This window comes from Capra hircus, chromosome 7 (assembly GCF_001704415.2).
Source record: "Capra hircus breed San Clemente chromosome 7, ASM170441v1, whole genome shotgun sequence".
Taxonomy (NCBI): Eukaryota; Metazoa; Chordata; class Mammalia; order Artiodactyla; family Bovidae; genus Capra; species Capra hircus.
In genome coordinates this window covers 89770313-89790706 of record NC_030814.1, presented here as the reverse complement: position 1 = coordinate 89790706, position 20394 = coordinate 89770313, and the positions used below count along the sequence as shown (strand labels likewise).

At 52.7% G+C, this 20394-nt stretch overlaps 1 protein-coding gene across 5 annotated transcripts; it reads right to left on the bottom strand.

Moving 5' to 3' along the window:
• TLE6 (transducin like enhancer of split 6) lies at positions 775–13250 on the bottom strand. 5 transcript variants are annotated; one of them, XM_018050790.1, is made up of 17 exons: positions 13168–13250; positions 12520–12605; positions 11936–12009; positions 11493–11538; positions 9774–9815; positions 4906–4968; positions 4521–4815; positions 4386–4408; positions 4045–4105; positions 3861–3964; positions 3733–3770; positions 3132–3384; positions 2792–3042; positions 2222–2363; positions 1661–1811; positions 1124–1200; positions 775–952 (listed from the first exon to the last, which is right to left on the bottom strand). In XM_018050790.1, the coding sequence occupies exons 2-17, from the start codon at positions 12520–12522 to the stop codon at positions 848–850; spliced, it is 1728 nt and encodes a 575-aa protein (XP_017906279.1). In that variant the 5' UTR covers positions 12523–12605; positions 13168–13250; the 3' UTR covers positions 775–847. The 5 variants fall into 5 exon arrangements, with proteins under 5 accessions (XP_017906279.1, XP_017906278.1, XP_017906280.1 ...); XM_018050789.1 differs by having other exon boundaries at positions 3733–3964; XM_018050791.1 differs by lacking the exon at positions 11493–11538 and having other exon boundaries at positions 3733–3964.

Genomic DNA, 20394 nt, shown 5'->3' with positions numbered 1-20394 from the left:
TGAGCAAATGGTGATTTCAGAACCTTACTTAGTGGGTGGAAAAGTGCTGGCCAGCAAGAGCCACTCCCTGTAAACCAGTCTCTCCTTGGCACAGCTGACATTGGGGCTGCATAATTCCCGGTTGGGGAGCCGTGCCAGGCCCTGTGGGGTGCTGAGCAGCATCCCAACCCCCACCCACTCAATGCCAGGAGCACAGATGTCCCCAGACATGGTCCCCTGGGGCTTAGACTCACCCCTAGGGAGAAGAAGCCCTAGTCTAATGGGACATGGGTATCTTGGGAAGGACTGAGGACCTACTCCTGGGGCTGTGCAGGCAAGGCTGGGAGCATCTCTCTATGAGATCAGAAGAGAGTGGAGCAGGAAGAAGGGCTCCAAAGACTTCCCTGGCAGTCCACAGGTTAAGACTCCACGTTTCCACTGCAGGGGGCATGGGTTCCATGCCTGGTTGGGGAACTAAGATCCCTCATGCTGCATGTGCTAAGCCGCTTCAGTCTTTTTGCAATCCCATGGACTGTGGCCTGCCAGGCTCCTCTGTCCATGGGATCCTCCAGGCAAAAATACTGGAGGGGGTTGCCATTTCCTCCTCCAGCTGTGCCGCACACTCAGAAGTAAAAAAAAGGCAGGGGGCTCCATGTCCAGTTCTCTTGACGGCACAGGTCAGTGGCTCTGACCTGACTCTCAGGAGAGGTGGACTCAAATGTAGAGACCTGGGCTGGACAAAGTCCCTTCAAACCTCCATGAGGTGCCAGGGGACAGGACACAGCACCAGACCAGTGCTTTTTCCAATTGCTTTATTACACATGACAAAGATCACTCATCGTGCGAGCCCGCCCACCCCGGCAAACCCTCAGTATGTGAGCTGGTACACTGAGGCGTGGTCCCTGGACCCTGTGACAATCAGGTGGTTGCTGGGGGACACGTCACAGCACATGACAGAGGATCTCTCGGGCACCTGGGAGGGTTGGGGGGCAGAGCGAGGGACTCACCCATTCTTGTTCTTAACATCTGTCCATCCATTCAAACGTGGTCCCTTTTGGTGGTGGGCCTCTGCATTTGGACCCCTAGACCTGGCCCCTCAGCACCCAGGACACACGCGCACCACCCTCCTGCCCTACCCTGGTACCTGGACTGCCATGGTCCCCGTGGGCATGCTGAAGATGCTAACCAGGTTGTCTGTTCCCACACTCACCCACCACTGGCCTGGGAAGAGGCAGAGGGGCCCCCAGTCAGAGAAAGCTGGCAGCTGAGGACTTCCCCTGGGGATCTGGGAACTGGAGCCCCTCACACCTCCCGGAGTGAGCCCCTGCAGATAGCATCTCTCAGGGGAGTTCCTGCTGATGAAGGGCATGGTCAGGGAGGTTGGTCAGGAAGGGTCAGAAAGGGCTGAGCAGGAGACTTTCCTGGTGGTCCAGGGGTTAACACTCCATGCTCCCAATGCAGGGGCCCCAGGTTCAATCCCTGGTCAGGGAACTAGATCCCACATGCTGCAGCTAAAGATCCTTCATGCCGCAACTAAGACCCAGTGCAGTCAAATACATAAATAGTAAAAAAAGAGATGAAAGGGCTGGGTGGAGTGGGTCTGAGTGAGGCAGCGCCCTGTGGGAGGCTGAGGATCACTGAGGCCCACGGGGGACTCCCCAGTCCCTTCCTGGCTACTCACCCACAGGGGAGAACTTGAGTCCAAGGATGGTGCCGTCCTTACACCCCACCATGCGTTTCTGGCCCCCAAGGCTGGGCTGCAGCCACTGCTGGCCGTTGGCCGTGCCCACCAGCACCCAGTCCTCATGGGGGCTGGGTGACAGGCTCATTATCTGGGGAGAAGACAGCAAGGAAAACATTGGTCAAGTCCCAGCCAGGTCAAGAGGTGACAGGAGCCCAGGAACCCACCCCTGGGGGCCTGACCGCCTGCCTGCTTCCTGGCTGGGAGGCACCAACAAGCAACTTCACATTTCCAGCCTAGGTTGGCTCATCTGCAAAATGAGCGTGGTCCTCTCTACCTTACCAGATTATCACAGAGACTCAGAATATGATCCCTTGATACAGAGTACAAAAGCATCCAATGTTATCTAGGCAATGGAGGGGGATGTAGCTAAGCAACCCTCTCTTCACAGCATCACAGAGACTTGAGGTACCACTCCCCCTGCCCTTCCCCCAGCATCAACCTCCTTCAGTCCCAGGCCCAGCTGCTACTGACCAAGCAGGCCCCATCCCAGCTGCACACCTGAGATTCAAACTGGTATTCTTGGGGCTCCCCAGTGGCCCTCAGATCCCAGCACCGCAGGCAGGCATCCAGACCCCCCGTCCAGACGTACTGGTCTTTAACAGCAATGCTCTTGGCACCGTTTGGATGTCCCGGCAGGTCCCTGGCCCAGGAGAGGCATAGGGAAGGAGGTCAGAGCTCAGACTTTAAGCTCTGCACCCCTGGAGCCACCCAATCATACTCCCCAGGGGTGAGTCTAAGCCCCAGGGGACCATGCCTGGGGATATCTGTGCTCCTAGCACTGAGTGGGTAGGGGCTGGGATGCTGCTCAGCACCCCACAGGGCCTGGCACAGCTCCCCAACCAAAAATTATGTTGCCCAATCACATCAGGGTGACAGATGGGGAAACCAAGGCAGACAAGAAGTCCCACAATGGGGCTTCAAACAAACAGCCCGGCCATGATGTGAACCCAGGTCTCCAACTCTCCAATGTAAGAGTTCCCAAAGGAAGGGGCTTTGGCCTTGAAACTGCTGGGTTCCTGCTCAGGGGCCGAGACAGGAAGAGGCTCTTCCCCCTCCCCCGGGCCACACCTGACCACACTCCAGTCCCGCAGGTCCCAGATCCTGACGCTGCCGTTGGTGAAGCCAGCGAAAGCCAGGCTGTCCTCCGGGCTGGCAGCCAGGGCCTGGCAGGTGAGGCCCGCGCAGGGCAGTTCGGCTCTCACATGCAGGGAAGGCGCCGTCAAGTCCCACAGGCTCACACCAGCCAGGTTGTGGCCGCCCGTGAGCAGGGTTGTGCTGTTTGAGAACAGCAGGCAGGTGCGCAGGTAGGCCCCCGGTGTCTGGGGTGGGCAGAGTCTGAGGTGAGCTTCCTCCCCTGCCGGGGGCCGGGCACTCCCAGTTCCCACGAGCCCCGCCCCAGAGCCCTTACCTCTACTCTCAAGAAGCTTTCTGGAAACCTGGCCTTCATCACCTGGCCCACCAGGCTCCACACCTTGACGCCACCCCTGCTGCAGGTGAAGGCGTGCCGGGTGAAGCTGCTGACGGCCGTGGCCAGCACAGGCTCCCCATGTTCTAGTCTCCGCATCTTCTCCACTCTGTGTGGAACGGCCAGCTTCCTGGACTGCCAGGGCAAGACATTAGGCCTATTCCATGTGTTTTCAAAGTCCTCGGGGTCCCAGCATCTTGAAAGAGAAGGCCTCAGAATCAGCAACCTGCCTGAGAGCCTCTGCCTAGAGTAGAGCACCCAGCAAGCCCCAAAAGGGCTTCCTTCCTTTTCAGGTTTATGGATTCTCTCAAGCCTCACTTCTCCAGCACACTCTACATCCCCCAAGGTCCTACACACATTCCTCCAAGTATTCTCTGTTTCCTGTAATGGAACACTGCTCCCCTCCGCCCAGAATGCTTTGTCCTATCCCAAACTCCTATTCATCCTTCAAGACCCTAAGCATTTTGCCCCTTCCTCCAGGAAGTATTCTCATCCCTACATCTCAGCTCCCCTAGCCTCAGACCACAGGTTGGGACATACTTACATGGGCTTTAGAAACTGATAGGTCTTCCTGGTAAGCTCCTGTGGGTGGATGAGGTCACACCTGAGCCACATCCCCCTAATGTCTTGACCACCTCCCCCGTAGCTTTTGTGTGGAGTGCAAGGTCTTACCTGGGCCATGTAGGAGAACAACCCCTGTCCTAGAGCACCCAGTCCTGGGCTTCCCTCTCGGGAGCCCTCAGAGGAGCTGGGGGAGGGCGTGGGTGGGAGGAAAACTGGGCAGAGACAAGAGTGAATCAGTGGCAAGCATGCCCCCTCCCCGCCAGGGCGGACTGCCCTTCTCCCCCTGGATTACCCAGAGTGTCCTTGGGAAGCATTTTCACTCCCAAGTATCGTGGTCCTGGCTCCTGGCTCTCCTGCCCATGGGAATTGGGGGAATCAGTTCAGACCAAAGGATGTGCCAGGGTTAGTCTGAGAAGCGGAACACGGTGGGAGGGTCCAAGCAGTGTAGACAAGATGCTCTAGCTGCCAGGAGTCCCATCCTTCCATTGAGGCCGAGCTGCAGGTATTCTCTGAGGGTCTCCAAGGGGTAAGGGGGTGGGCAGGCCAACCCCACAGGCACCCAGAGGTCCCTACCAGGGGGCCCAGTAAGGACAAAGCCCACTCCTCTGGGTACTGAGGATTCCAGTTACTTACATGGCCTGGCACCTGGTCTGTCGCTACGATGACAGGAAGGGATAAGGGAGAGAAGGCAGGGCAACCAAGTTCAACAGACGCTGCCTCTCCATGTGGCCTGAGCCCCCCTGTCCCCTCACCCCTAGGGAGACTCACTCCTGTGTCTTGGGTGCTCTCCCTGGTCCTGGGTCCCAGCAAAAATCTCCCAGAGCTGCTCTGTCAGAATATCCTGTGGAAACTGGGGCTCTGAGTCCCAGCACGGCTGTGTATCTCGCTGGCGGACTGTGTCACTGTCCACTCTGGGGGACTGCTGGAACCAGTCAGATGACCTCATGACCAGGACGTCTTCGAAGTCTAGATCTTGGAGACCGGAGGTCTGTGGGGGCGTGGCCCCTGGGTGCTGGTGGTCCTGGCTGGGTTGCTCACTGAGGGAGGCCTGGCTCCCCTGGTTCTGGAAGCGCAGGGTTGTGGGTGAGGGACACAAGGGTGCACCCTTTGCCCTGAGCCCATCCCCACCCTCCTGGAGGACCCAAGAACCTACCTCCCCCAGCTGGAAGCCTAGGGATTGGCTGCAGGTCTCCATCATCTGTAGGAAGTTTTCTGCCTGGAGGGGAGGAGGTCATCCCATTAAAGCTTCATTAAAGGACAGCCCTGGGGGACCTCTCTGGTGGTCCAGTGGCTAAGAGTCCATACTCCCAATGCAAGGGGCCTGGGTTCGATCCTTGGTCAGGGAACTAGATCCCACATGCTGCAACTAAGTGTTCAAATGCTGTAGTTCAAGATCCAGCATGCTGCAACCAGTCAACCCTTTAAAGGAAATCAACCTGAATATTCATTGGAAGGACTGATGCTGAAGATGAAGCTCCAATAGTTTGGCCACCTGATGTGAAGAGCTGACTCACTGGAAAAGACCACACATGATGCTGGGAAAGATTGAAGGCAGGAAGAGAAGGGGACGAAAGAGGATGAGATGGTTGGATGGCATCACCATCTCAATGGATGTGAGTATGAAAAAACTCCAGGAGATAGTGAAGGACAGGGAAGCCTGGTGTGCTGCAGTCCATGGGGTCACAAAGAGTCAGACACGACTGAGCCACTGAACACCAACAACAAATGCTGCAACCAAGACTGCAAATCCCGTGCGCTGCAACTAGGACCCAGTGCAGTCAAATAAATAATTTAAAAGGAGAAAAAAAAAAAAAAGAACCTTAAGGACAAACCCGTTCCAACAAGCCAGTCTCCTTGTGGGCAATATGGGGTACACCACCTCCCTTGAACGTTTTTGGGTGGATTTGTGGTTACCCAGCAAAAAGCAAGCTCTTGGTACCCAGAAGGCAACCGTGGCCGCAGTTGACAAAAATTGAGCCCTAACGACTAGTCACCACCCTAAGATGGTCAAGTCATCAAACTCACATTTTCTTGGGCCCGAATGCCACTGCCACTTAAAATGGCTTCAAGAAGCAAAGCCCTGTTACCCACCACCCCCCCACCCCGGGTGGGGACTGACATTTGAATTTGCTGAAATGTTGCAAAGATCCTAAGAAATCGATGGTTTCCTCTTCAGGAGCAGGGCTGGGGACAGGGCAGCCAGGGAACCTGGCTGGTCACTTATTTTACATTTAAAGTGGAGCCAAGCCTTCTCTGGGGCTTCCCTGGTGGCTCAGAGGTTAAAGCGCCTGCCTACAATGCAGGAGACCTGGGTTTGATCCCTGGGTACGGAAGATCCCCTGGAGAAGGAAATGGCAACCCACTCTAGTATTCTTGCCTGGAGAATCCCATGGACGGAGGAGCCTGGTGGGCTATAGTCCATGAGGTCACAAAGAGTTGGATACGACTGAGTGACTTAACTTTCTTTCTTTAAGGCTTCTCTGATGGTCCAGTGGCTAAGACTCTGTGCTCCCAATGCAGGGGGCCTGGGTTCAATCCCTGGTCAGGGAACTAGATCCCACATGCCATAAGACAGACCCTGGTACAGCCAAGTAAATATTAAAAAAAAAAAAAGTCAAGCAATGTGACTGCTACCAATTCCAGGTTTAAGTCATCAGTTTCTGTGGTCATGGAAGGCTCCCTAAATTTTCTTTCTCCCTCCCAGCAGGCTGCCCATCTGTTCCTTTAGGATAGGCTCCCTCCTATGGTGCGTCCTACTGCTTTCCTCCACAAAGCTTTTATGGCCCAAGTACTAGAATCGATTTTAACCTCTCCTTCCTTGAGACTGTGCTGCCCTGCACAGACCGGCTGCAGGTGGCTAAATATAAAGTTAAGTATAATTAAGAATGCGGGCACTTCCCTGGTGGTCCAGCTGTTACAGGTTCCATCCCTAGTCAGGGAACTAAGACTGCACATGTAGTAGGACGTGGTCAAAAAAATAAAATAAATTGCAACCCTGAGGCCCACCGGCCGCATCCAAGGGCTCAAGAACCAAGGACAGGGGTTTTCCTGGTGGACCAGTGGCTAAGACTCCAAGTTCTCAATGCAAGGGGCCTCAGTTTGATCCCTGGTCAGGGGAACTAGATCCCCCATGCCTCAGTTAAGACTTGGTAGAGTCAAAAAAATTAAAAGAACCAAGAGCAGCAGCTCCTACAATGTTCCTGGCCTCCAGCCGAGGACACAAACCATCCAAGACAGGAAGCCCCCCTACAGTACTGCCAGGAATTCACTGTGGAGACCCACCTTCTTGGGCTGATAAAAGGCTCTGTGAGAATGTGCGTATATGCCGCTATATTTAGTCCAGGAAGACTAAATATAGTGATATTAAGAATGTTCTAGACCTGCCTGCTAAGGTTGAGTCCTTGACATGTGGACGGTGCCACTTGATTGCCAACTAAAATGTAAATAGCCACACGTGTCCCATGTCTACTGCAGAGGAGGACACGGGTTTGGTCTTTGGCCTGTGGCTTTGGAGACAGTGCCCATGGGCCTTACCAATGCATATGCCTCTTCTCCGTGGTGGATACCAAGATACCCTTTGGCTCAGGGTGAATTCCGAAATCCTGGGGAAATGTTCTAATTCACAGAAAGAAATAACTGCTAAGGAATGTGGGGTGAGTGCTGACCGTGGCTCTCAGTTCTGTTGAATAGGTACCACTGAGGTTCCCATCCTGCAGATGAGAAAATGAGGCTCAGAGCCCCAAAGTCAATTTTCCAAAGTCAGGGTATGCGGGGGCTGGGCTGTGTTTACCTGTCCCCACTCGCAGCCTTGTCCCATTTCCTGCCTGTCACTGGGGTGGACAGGATAGGGGAGGGAGAGGCTGGGATGAGGACCCCCTCCCTGAGCCCTCGTAGCTCCAGGCGGCTGCTTCCTAGGGCAGCCAGAGATGGATTCCCCAGCTGGGCCTCCCAGCAGCACAAGGCCCAGGGGAGCCTTCCCCAATTCGCCCTGGCTCGTTAATGCGCAATTTACTGGCACTTTAATGCACTCAGCATGAAAAGTGCTGCTCCCCCCTGCCTGCGAGCTGGCCCTCCCTGGGGAGAGCTGTGTGCAGGCAGGCTGGGGAGCGTGGGGCCCTGCTGCTGCTGCTCCGGATTTTAAATGTGCATTGAGGGAAGCTGGTAGAGGAGGGACTGAAAACAGGGGAGGAGGCAGTGGTTTGTGCAGAACCAGGAGTAAGCATTACCTGGGGCTCTCTGTGGGGGGAGAGGTGCTTGGTGGAGACCCTCTGGGATCCTCCTCAGACCCTTCAATGCTCAGCACCTGCTATGAATTTCCTCCTCCAAACAGATCCCCACTCTGCCTGTTTCTCACCACCAAACCTTCCCAGTGATCAGCTTCCCACACCTGGATAGTCCTAACTGGACCCCAACTCCTGTCCCTCCTCCCCACAGCAGGCACCAGAGGGTGCTGGTGAGCATCTGAGTCAGGGCCCGCCCCCTCCTCTGCCCACAGCCCTCCAGGGCTCCCACCTTCCGGAGAGCAAAAACCCAAGTCCTCCTGGAGCCCACAAGGGCCTGCACGACCTGCCCCATCCCCTCCCTCGCTCCTCTCCTTCCTCTTTCCCCCTGGCTCACTCTGCTCCAGCCACAGGGCCCTTCTGGTTGTTCCCCCAACACACGAGGGCCAGGCACAGTCCTGCCGCAGGGCCTTTGCATAGGCTGTGCCTCTGCCAGGGCTCCTCCTCATTCAGACACCTATCCTCCCTCCTCCTCTGATCTCCTTCAAGAATTTGCGCAAATGCCACAGAGTCTTCCCTGACCTGACCGCCCTGAATTGTAACCCACTGCCACCTTGGTACCCCCCTCCCTCCACATCCCCTTTTTTTTTTTTTAAGTCATTTCAGTTATGTCTGACTCTGTGTGACCTCACAGACGGCAGCCCACCAGGCTCCCCCGTCCCTGGGATTCTCCAGGCAAGAACACTGGAGTGGGTTGCCTTTTCCTTCTCCAATGCATGAAAGTGAAAAGTGAAAGTGAAGTCTCTCAGTCGTGTCCGACTCTTAGCGACCCCATGGACTGCAGCCTACCAGGCTCCTCTGTCCATGGGATTTTCCAGGCAAGAGTACTGGAGTGGGGTGCCATTGCTTTCTCCTTGGGGCTGCTCAATTCCACCTCCCACCATGCCCAGTCCCACCATCTGACACTTCTGTTTACCAAGTTCCTCTCACCCCAAGGGCAGCGGTTTGTCTGTGTTCTCTTTTGCTATTTCCCTGGCGCCTACAACCGTACTTGGCAAGGAGGTGATGGATAAATATCTGTTGAATGAATAACCGTGTTCTGCTTGCTTCCTGGCCCCTCCTTCTCCACTCTGCTCTAGTCTGGATCTGTCTTTCCCTGTTCCCTGAGCTTCTCACCCCAGGCTCTGCTAAGTCGCAGACATGGCCCTGGCCCTCCGCCAGTCACATGTGGCACAGGCGGAAAAGTCCTGCCAGTGCCCAGGAGAAAGGAGCCAGGTGGCGGGAGGACAGGCGGGGTGGAAGCTGCGCTTCAGCCTGGGCAAGGCGCCCCATGTGGGAGGAGGGGAGGCCTGGTGCAGGCCTGCTCTCCCCTGCCAATGTGAGCCAGGCCGTTGAGAACCTCAGATACATGGAGATTGCATTTGGCTGTGCCTGGCACATAACGGCCCCTTCCTAGCAGAAGTAACTGACCTGCGAAGTGCTGACAGGCCCCTGGCCTTCTCCAGCCCCATGGGGATTGGGAACAGGCCCAGAAAGAGAGGCACAGGACTGGAGATGCACTCCTGAGATGTGGGGGTACCTCATATCCTGGGGTTCCACTTAAGGCCTCACCCCCTCTATCTGCAACCCTCCCACCTCCCGGGGGGCAGGAGGAAGCCCAAGTCTTCCCCTGCAGCCTGCTAGGGCCTGCACCACCTGCCCTGTCCCTCTCTGGCCTCCCCTCTTCCCTCTCTCCCCCTTTCTCCTGCCATGCAAGGAGGGCAGCCCTCCCTCACCACCCAAGCTCCCGTCACTCATTCACCTGTTTGAGATGCTCCTGGATCCCCTGCTGGATTTTCAGGACCTGCAAAGAACACCAGCAATCATATGAGGAGGCAGTCGACGGACACGAGCAAGAGTGCAAGACTTAATGCTGTGCGGCCCTCTCCCCAGCTGTGTGACCCTGGACAAGTTGTGATACCTCTCTGGTCTCTGCTCTCATCAAATGGGATACGGCCAACCATACTCAGAGTGGGAGGTAATTAGGGAGACCCCTGGCTGTTATGCTTTCAAACTGTGGTTCTGAAGAAGACTCTTGAGAGTCCCCTGGACTGCAAGGAGATCAAACCAATCAACACCAAAGGAAATCAACCCTGAATATTCGTTGGAAGGACTGATGCTGAAACGGAAGCTACAATACTTTGGCCACCTGATGCGACGAGCCAACTCATTGGGAAACACTTTGATACCAGGAAAGATCGAGGGCAGGAGGAGAAGTGGGCAACAGAGGATGAGATGGTTGGATGGCATCACCACTTAGTGGACATGAGTTTGAGCAAGCTCCAGAGATAGTGGAAGACAAGGGAAGCCTGGCACGCTGTAGTCCATGGTGTCGCAAAGAGTCGGACACGACTGAGCGACTGAACAACAACTGACTGTCATTCTAGATGTGAAGAGAAGGCCAAAGGGGGCTGTGACCTGCCCTGCCCCCTCCCTGCCCTCTCCGCCTCCCTCTTTCCCCCTCACTCACTGCTCTAGCCACATGGGCCTCCTCACTGTTTCTCCAACACCAGGCACAGTCCTTCCCCAGGGCCTCTGCACATGCTATGCTTGCTGCCTGAAACAACCTTCCCTGTTCTCTCTAGGGTGACAGAAACTCCTTATCTTTGATGTCTCGCTGAGCACGTCACTTCCTCCAAGAAGCCCTTCCTGACTACCTGGGCTCAAAACCCTGACTCATTTTCACCCCTTCTATTTTCTTTTAAGCACTTACATTTTTGTGAAATCTTGCTTCTCTAGTTACATATTGTCTCCCTCCTCCCCCTAGAGCTGCTTTGTCCAATGAGGATGCCACCAGTCAAATAAGACTCTTTAACTTTAAATCAATAAAAATTCAGCTCCTTATAGGAGCACAGTAGCCACGTGGGGCTGGTGGGTGCCATACTGGACCCTGTTGATAGAGAACATTCCTAACATCATGGAAAGTTCCAGAAGACAGCACACACTGGAACATAAACTGCTGAACTGACCAACTGTGGCCTGAAAAAACATCTCCTTAATTTAAATATGGAATTGCTTGTTTTCACAGCAAGGTTTTTATTAATTAAGAAAAACTCACATGGGCTTCCCTTGTGGTTCAGTGGTGGTTCAGTGCAGGAGACATGGGTTCACTTCCTGGCCAGGGAAGATCCCACATGCCTCAGAGCATCTGAGCCCAGGTGCCACAGCTCTGAGCCTGAAAGCCACAACTACCGAGTCCTGTGCTCTGCAAAGAGTAGCCCCCACTCGCCACAACTAAAGAAAGCCTGAGAGCAGCAACAAAGACCCAGCATAGCCAAAAATAAAAAATAAAAATAAAAGTGTCTATGACTGAATTCCATTTAAAAGAAGAAAAACACACGAAGATGGGGCTCAGTGGGTTCTTTGCATTGCCTAAAGCAAGCAAAGTAGAGGCGGTGTCCCCTAACCCGGATTATGAGACTAAACACAACAGCCTTTCCAGGTGGCTCCAGACGGGCTGACAGGTGGGGGCGGGGCTCACCAAGCCGTAAGCGAGGTCCACCTGCGTCGTCAAGTGAGTGGGGAACCTGGTGGGGAAGACAGACCTGCTGGAAGTGGAGGCCTCAAGACCCTTCCCCAGAATGAACCCTGCCCTCAGTCCCCCAGCAGGGCAGTTCCATTAAGGGAGCTAGTCCCTTCCACGTGCCACACTGAAGGCAGTGTCAAGACGAACGTGATTTTAATGCAGTATTTTATAAAATATAATTGAATGTGAGCAAATTCACACTGAACCATACAGTCAAAAACTGAAATGAAAGCCAGGATTGGTATTACTGGCTTTCCTTTCCTTCTGCTTCACCCTCCAACATGGTCGCTGCCCACACTGGTCCTGCATTTTGGGCCATGGAGACAAAGTTTGGGTTCTTTCCCTCTATGAGACTTCAGGCCACAGTGGTGCCTCTAGCCCCCAGGGATTGTCCTCACCTGGGGAAATGCTCCTTGAGCTGATCCAGGATGTCCTGATAGTTCCGGGCTGGAAAGTTGGCCTCAGGATGCGCCTGGAGAAGTCAAAGTGGGGGATGAATGAAACCCACAGACTGCCAGCATACTTGCTGTCAGGTCATCAGCCCCAGAGAGCGCAGGGTGGGACCTCCTGAGACCTGAAGGTCATTTGCTCTCTCTCTGTTATTACTTAAGTACCCACCCAGTATCTTCCATCTTGATTCTTGGCATAAAGTTGAAAATATTTACTTTCTGGCCTGTTATGGAAGCTTGCCGGCCCCTGGCCTAAACTGTTAGAAGTGGTTTTCTCTGGGAAGTAATGGGGTCAGGGGCAGGAAAGGGAAGGGACTTGTAAAATATTAACTGAATAGATGATGTAGCCAGGTGTTTATCACCTGGGTGATAAAATGTTTAATTTTAAAACAAAAGTGCTTAAAGTATGATGGCTTAGTATCCCCAGCTTAAAGGCCTGGCCAGCCAGCCCATGTCTCTCCCTTAGGAGCAGGAGAGAGAGATTTGAGCCCAGCTGCTGCCTCCTCACCCCTCCCCTAGGGGTAATGCCTCACCATGTTTTGAGGGTGCCCGCGGGGGCTGAGATGACCCCAAGAGGTCACTCTTCAGGCTGCAGTAACAAGGACTTTAGCCAGGGACTCTAAAATTAACAAGGAGATGACAGATCCTGAGCGCAGAAGGCTGATCAGGAACAGAGACACAACCAGCCCCACCCCACCATTGGCCCACCTTGATCTTCCCTCTAGAACTGAGTCCTGGGCCTCCAATCTCCTAACTGCCAGCACCCCACTGCATTCTCTACATCCGATGTTCATTCATTCACCTCTCTCTGGGGCTTCCAGATGTGCTGATTCCTGGTGGGGAGCCCCCTAGGACTTCACTCTATGAGGTGGGGTGCAGGGTATGGTGCCAAACATATACACTTCCTTCTAGGAGCAGCCAGGGCTGGAGGAACCCCAGAGAAAGATATCAAAGCTCAAATTTAGTTTTGAGACAATTTCCTAAAGCACCGGAGAACATCATTTGGAAAGGGGTTTTGAAGGATGAATAAGAGTTGGCTAGGTGAATTAGAAATTTCTCAGAAGAGACCTAATCAGTTCTGCGGCACTAAACTCCTTTACTTCTGCCCCTCAGCACCCTTCCAGCCTCCTCCCCAGCCCAGGGACTCTGGGGTCTGCCAAGAGATCTAAAGGCCTACCCACCTCTTTTAGGATGGTGGCCCAGAAGGAAGCCGCCAGGGTCAGCCAAGTTCAGGCGGACAGGAAGCACCCCCCTCCCCGGAGGCCAATTGACCCATCGGGCCCGGCCCCGCCCCGCCCCGCCCCGCCCCGCCCCCGCCCCTGCCCGCCCCGGCCCCGCCCCGCCGCCACCTGCACCACGAAGCCGGTCAATGAACTAGCAGCAGCTGCACGTGGGATCGGGCTCCGCAGGCGGCCGCCGGCGGCGCTGACCAATCGTAAGGGCGCTTACCCACGTGGGCCTCAACTCCCGCCTCTGATTGGTCGGCTCTCCTCAGCCGCCGGAAGGGCTGTCAATCAGCGGGCCCGGCGCCTGCGCTTAACCCTTGCGGTCCCGAGGTGGGGAAGGGCAGCGTGTAGAGTTGTAAGCAATTTGGGCTCCCGGCAGGGATGAGGATATTTAGTTAAGGCAAGGGGCTTGGGGTCACAAGGTGCAGCTTGAGGAGAGACTGGGAGGTGTGTATTCTTGTTTTGTGAGAAGCCACGTCAATTTTTCGTCCTGCCCTGGAGCGGCTCCTGGCTGAGGGTGAGGCGGGGAAGGGAAGCACTCTCACTCGATCCTTAGATACGGGCTAAACACCTCCTCAGTATTAAATAACGTGTAATGCAAACGAAGCTTCGGTCCCCTTTCTTGGGGAAAATTCAAAGGCTCCCTTTTATCCAGCCTCCTAGGAGGCAAGCCTGGGGCTGTGCATTTTATCAACGAAATTTCCCAGCAGCCCTCCAAGCCCGGGGACTGAGGCTCTGAGAAATCTGAGAACCAAAGGCAGGAACTGCGAAGGCCTTGGAACTGGTACACTTTTCCAGGTTCAAGGCCAAGGAGGGAAGCCTAGTTCTACTCTAGGTTTGAGGGTGACCTCAGAGATAAGGGTGGGATGTGTGTGGAGAGGTTCAGGAGTCCTGTTTTTGGTGTGAAATGGCCTGCTTGAGATGGGAAGTGGCCAGTGCAGAGTGTGGGAGTGAGAGGTAAAGTTTGTACCCTCCCCAGAACCTTCGCCCTGGCTGTTCCCTCCTGGGTTGTTCCCCCGGCTGGATACTTCACCTTCAACTCTAGCTTGGAGGTCACCAGTTCAGGAAGGCATCCATCCCCCAGACACAGTTCTTATTTTTCTCCAAATCTGGTTTATATTGAAGCTAATCTTGTAATCTCCGTAGCCCTAAACCCTGCTGTGATCAAAACTCACACAATGCTGATTCTCCCATGTGTTTGCACCTGGCCACAGGCACTGGGGTGGGGAAGGGGGGGTCCAGGGGAGTGGTGGTGAAGGGGCGCGGGGGTAGGCAGGCTTGGGATTCACACAAACCAGAGAAATCTCCTTCCCTACCAAAGTCCGAGCTTTGTCCTGGAGAGGGGGTAGACGTGGGAGGGAAACGGGTGACTGAGGGTTCGGATCCTAGGACGTGTAGCCCCCAGCGGTTAAGATGTAAACACACAAATTGGGTTCTGTGGCTTGTTTGTGGAGGACGAAGTGAGAGCTGCCATGTATAAGCCTCAAATACAGGTTTTTGCCCACCATCCCTCCACTGGCCCATAATTGAAGTGTATTTTATTTATGGTCCAGCCTGCTAATTGCCTCCCTCTGCGTGCTCCACTCCTCTCCGTGGTTGTAGAGGGTCAGCCGGACACACCAGTTTATTATCCGGGGCTGTCTTGTCTCCCACGATATCCACTGGTTACCTGCGGTTATTTAAATGAAAATGAATTAAAACAAGATAAAATTTCAAACTCAGTTCCCCTGGGGCCACAGGCTGAATCAATGTCAACCGCTCAGTAGCCGCACCTGGCTGGGGACGACTGGCCGCTCTGCAGATCTATAACATTCCCATCGTCTTAGAAAGTTCCACTTTTTAGTGCAGGTCTGAGATTCTGTTTAATTTTGATTTTGTATTGGAGTATAGAAAATCTCCAGTATTGGGGCTTGCCAGGTGGCACTAGTGCTTAGGAACCTGCCTGCCAATTCAGAAGACATGAGTTCAGTCCTGGGTGGGGAAGATCCTCTGGAGAAGGAAATGGCAATGCACTCCAGTATTCTTACTTGGCAAACCCTACGGACAGAGGAGCCTCGTGGGCTACAGTCCATGGGGTTGCAAAGAGTTGGACGTGACTAAATGACTAGGCACATACTGATTTACAGTGTTGTGTTCAGTTCAGTCGCTCAGTTGTGTCCGACTCTTTGCGACCCCATGGACTGCAGCACACCAGGCTTCCCTGTCCATCACCAGCTCCCAGAGCTTACTCAAACCCATGTCCATTGAGTCGGTGATGCCATCCAGCCATCTCATCCTCTGTCGTCCCGTTCTCCCGCCTTCAGTCTTTCCCAGCATCAGGGTCTTTTCCAATGAGTCAGTTCTTCGCATCAGGTGGCCAAAGTATTAGAGCTTCAGCTTCAGCATAAATCCTTCCAATGAATAGTCAGGATTGATTTCCTTTAGGATTGACTGGTTTGATCCTCTTGAGGTCCAGGGGACTCTCAAGAGTCTTCTCCAACACCACAGTTCAAAAGTATTAATTCTTCAGCGCTCAGCTTTCTTCATGGTACAACTCTCACATCCATACATGACTACAGCTTTGACTAGATAGATGGACCTTTGTCGGCAAAGTAATGTCTTTGTTTTTTAATATACTGTCTAGGTTGGCCAAAGTTTTTCTTCCAAGGAGCAAGTGTCTTAATTTCATGGCTGCAGTCACCATCTGCAGTGATTTTGGGGCCCAAGAAAATAAAGTCTGTCACTGTTTCCATTGTTTCCCCATCTATTTGCCATGAAGTGATGGGACCGGATGCCATGATCTTAGTTTTCTGAATGTTGAGTTTTAAGCCAGCTTTTTCACTCTCCTCTTTCACTTTCATCAAGAGGCTCTTTAGTTCCTTACTAAACATTTAATTTACTAAATTTTGTGTTAGTTTCATAGATCTGAAATTCTTAAAAAAACAAGAGAAATTCCTGGGACTTCTCTGGTGGTCCATTGGTTAAGACTCCACACTCCTGATGCAGAGGGCCCGGGTCTGATCCCTGGTCAGGGAACTAGATCCTACATGCTGCAACTAAGAGATTGCCTGCCACAACTAAAAAAATCCCAAGTGTCACAACTAAGACCCAGCGCAACCCAAGAAATATTTTTTAAAAGAGAGAGAGAGAAGTTCCTAGGTCCATGTAGAAATGGGAGGCATTTCATAGCAGCGCTTCTATTCTCACCCATGGAAAGCCCCCTGCACCCGTGGCTGGGGTCATGGTGGGCCCTTTGGCTGGTGTGGTCTCACCTCTGCATCTTCCTTTTACTGTTCCCTCTTGCTCCAGCCTGTCTGACAGGCACGCAACCTCCTTGAGCCCTCAGGAAAGGGACAGATGACACAGCAGTGAGGAGGGAAGGAAGCAAAGATTTCCTTCTTGGCTCTTGAGTTGCTGTGATTTTCTTTGGAAAACCAAGGTCTGATGAACATTTGAGAGAAAGTGGGTTTGCATTTCCAAAGCTTTGGAATTCCCTGCGCCTTGGAGATCTCCAACCTGGCTGCCCAGAGGCCCCAGGGTCACCTGGGTTGGGTGCGGACCCAACAGAAGTCTCTAGAGAGAGGCCAGGGTGGAGTGACCGGAGGGAGGTGGTGACAAGTTTCAACCCCCAGTCCCCGAATGTTCTCTCTGCTATCCCCAGAACCTTCCAGAGGGCCCTGTGGGCCAGAGACAATGGCCAAGTGACCAACCGGAGCAGGTAGACGGCCTTCGCCTCCAGGCAACAGACGAAGGACCAAGAAGCAGCAGAACAGTGACTGAACAGCAGAATGGCCGGGTCACTGGCTGGGCTAGGGTCTGCTCACAGCCCCATGTGCCCAGCTGGCCCCACTCTCAGCTGCTGTAAGAATCCCCTTAATCTTAGCCTGGCCCCAGGAAAAGTGAATTGATCAAATTACTAAGAATTGACAGGTTTGCTTTGTGCCACCTGGTGGAAGGAGGTTTGTATTTGTTTCCTGGAGCTGCTGTCACCAATAACCACAAACGGGGTGGCTTAAAACAACAGAAATGTATTCTCTTGCATTCTTGAGGCCGGAAGTCCAAAATCAAGGCTTTGGCAGCCTGGGGCCCTGCTCCTTCTGCAGGCTGCTGGGGAGGGTCCTTCCTGCTTCCTCCAGCCTCTGGCTTTACCGGCCTCCTCAGTGTCCTTGGTTTGTAGAAGCATCACCCCTAGAGCTTTGCCTCTGTCTTCGCACAGCATCTGTGTGCAAATTTCACTCTTCTTCTTAAGTATTTATTTATTTCACTGCATCAGGTCTTAGTTGCGTCACATAGGATCTTCAATCTTAATTGTAGCGCGTGGGATCTCGTTCCCTGACCAGGGATAGAACCTGGGCCCCCGGCACTGGGAATGTGGAGTCTTAGCCACAGAGTTGGACACGACTGAAGCGACTTAGCAGCAGCAGCAGCCACCAGGGAAGTCCCCAAATTTCTCTCTTCTTATGAGGACACCAGTCACTGGATTTAGTGTCCCCCTCTAGTAGGACCTCATCTGAACTAACTTCATCTGCTAAGATGCTATTTCCAAACACAGTCCCATTCCCAGGTGTGTGTGTGTGTGTGTCTGTGTGTGTGGTGGCGGGGCGGTGGGGGTGGGGGGAGGGCAGGTTATGACTAAAATCTATCATAGTGCCTGCCTGCTCAGTTGTGTCCAACTCTCTGTGACCCCATGGACTATAGCCCACCAGGCTCCTCTGTCCATGGGATTCTCCAGGGAAGAATACTGGAGTGGGTTGCCATTTCTTCCTTCAGAGGATCTTCCCCACCCAGTGATCAAACCAGCATCTCCTGCATGGGCAGGCAGGTTCTTTACCACTGAGCCACCAGGGAAGCCAACAGGAGAGTGTCAGTTCATTCCAATTCATATTTTTTCCTGTAAGGACCCTAACTCTGGGACTTAGTGAAGGGGTGTGATCCATGGGATGTCTCAACATCACCTCCTTCCCCCAACTCGTGCTTAAGAGACTTGGGCATCCTTCCACCTGGTGTAATTTAGGGCTCATCCAGATCAAGGCTGGTGGACTGCTGAGGGCTTCCTGGCAACCCCCCAGATGGTCAGTTGTTCGTTGCCACGGCGTCATCTAAAGGCAGGGGGTGACTTTATTCCAGCGAGACCCCACGGCATGGAGAGGCTGCAGAACATCTCCCCGGGAGTCCAGCTCACTCCCTCTATGAGATGGTAAAAGAAGGCGGCAGCCAGTAAAGGAGACCCCCCTCCCCAGGCCGGGTCTGAGTTGAATTTGTGGTCTCTGGTACCCTCTCCTGGCAAAACTTTTTATTACAACTTCATTGAAGTGTAATTTAGAAAACGTGCGTTGACCAGTTTTTCAGCATAGGGTTCCACAATGGTTTTTAGTAAATTGGTCCAATTGGACAACCATCACCACGACCCAATTTCAGAAAATTTCCGTCACCTCAGAAATTTCCCTCTTGTCATTTTTTTTTTAATTAAAACAATTTTTTTTGGCCGCACCGTACAGCAATGTGGGGGTCTTTGTCTCCTGACCAGGAATCAAAACAGAGCCCCTTGCATTGGAAGTGCAGCGCCTTAACCACTGCACCACCAAAAAGTCCTCCCTCTTGAATTGCTCTCTCCTTCGCTCCCGTCCATAGCTTTCTGTCCCTGTAGATATCTCCTTTTCTGGAAATATCATCTAAATGTAGTTATAAGGTTGTGATCTTTTGTGTCTGGCTTCTTTCCCTGAGCATGTTTTTTTAAGGTTCATCTACGTTTTTGCATGGGTCCATACTTGATTCCTCTTTATGGCCTAATGCTATTTATTCTACTGCATGAATGGACTGCTTTGATTATCCAATCACCTGCAGATGGACATTGTTTCCAGTTTGGGGTGATCATGAGTAAAGCTGTTATGAGCATCTGTGTGCAGGTATGTGTGTTGGAATTTGCTTTCATCTGTCTCTGGGGGATGCCTATGATCTAGGAATGGTAGGATCAGTGTCTGCTTAACTTTTTCAGAAGCTACCAGGCTCTTTCCAAGGTGGGTGCCCCATCTTCTTTCCCCACCAGCAGAGCCTGAGGGCCCAGTTGCTGCACATCCTCACAGTGGGAAAAACTCTTACATTAGGGGATTCCTGGTGGCAGGAATTTTGTTCTTCTCAGAAAGAGTCTCCTGGTGGCCAGATGCCAGCTTGTCCTCATCAGCCGCCAGGCTGTCCAGCTCCAGCCTTGATGTTGAAGCTCATTTCTGCCCATCTTCTGACGCTGGACACCAGAATCACAGAGTCAAATGGGTCTGGGTCCTTGTGGTGGGTGGACCCCTGACCCTTCAGTTCATTTGTTTATCCATCTTTCTATTATTTAGCATCTAGGATACTTAAAAAAAAAAGTTCCACAAAGAAGTACGCTGATGCATTGCTTCTAAATAGGAAATAAATCCATTCTTCTGTAATAACTTTTAATGGTGTGTTGTCTGCAATAACACTAAATCACGCATGATGCTGTAACCTGACATTGATATAATATTGTAAATTAACCAGATTTCAATTAAATATACACACAAAATAAAACAAAGAGAACCCAAAGATCTCAAATGACAAATGAGCATCTTCTACTGGGTCCTCAGTGGGGTTCCTTGGAATCTGTTGTGTTATTTTTCTTTTCTTAGAGTACTTACCTTCATATCTTTGAGTCAGTGATTCTCTTTTTTCACCAGGGAGAGTTGTTAAAACACAGATGGCTCGCCTCTAGCATTGAAGATTCTGGTGAGAAGTTCTGGTGTAGAGCTGGAGAATCTGCACTTCTAGCCAGACCAGGGGTGGGGGTGGGGCTGATGCAGCTGGTCTGGTCATCCCATTGCAAGAGCCTGTGTTCTCCAGGAGTTCTCAGTGAGGGACATGACAATTCCACGTGATGTTGGAGAATGTCCCCCATCACTGACCCAATCTGTGTGTCAATTTATCCTTTATGGAAATAAACATGAGAAGAAAATTTGGGATGAAAAAGAAAAGCTTTCACGTGACTTGGGGTAGCAGCTTCATCTGGGACCCACTGTTTTCAACGCAAGTAAGCTATTATAAAATTCCTTAAAGGGGGCTTCCCTGGTGGTCCTGTGGTTAAGAATCTGTCTTGTAATGCAAGAACAGTGGTTTGACCCCTGGTGCAGGAGGATCCCACAGCAACTAAGCCTGTGCACCACAACTAAGAGCAACTAAGTCTGCGCTGTA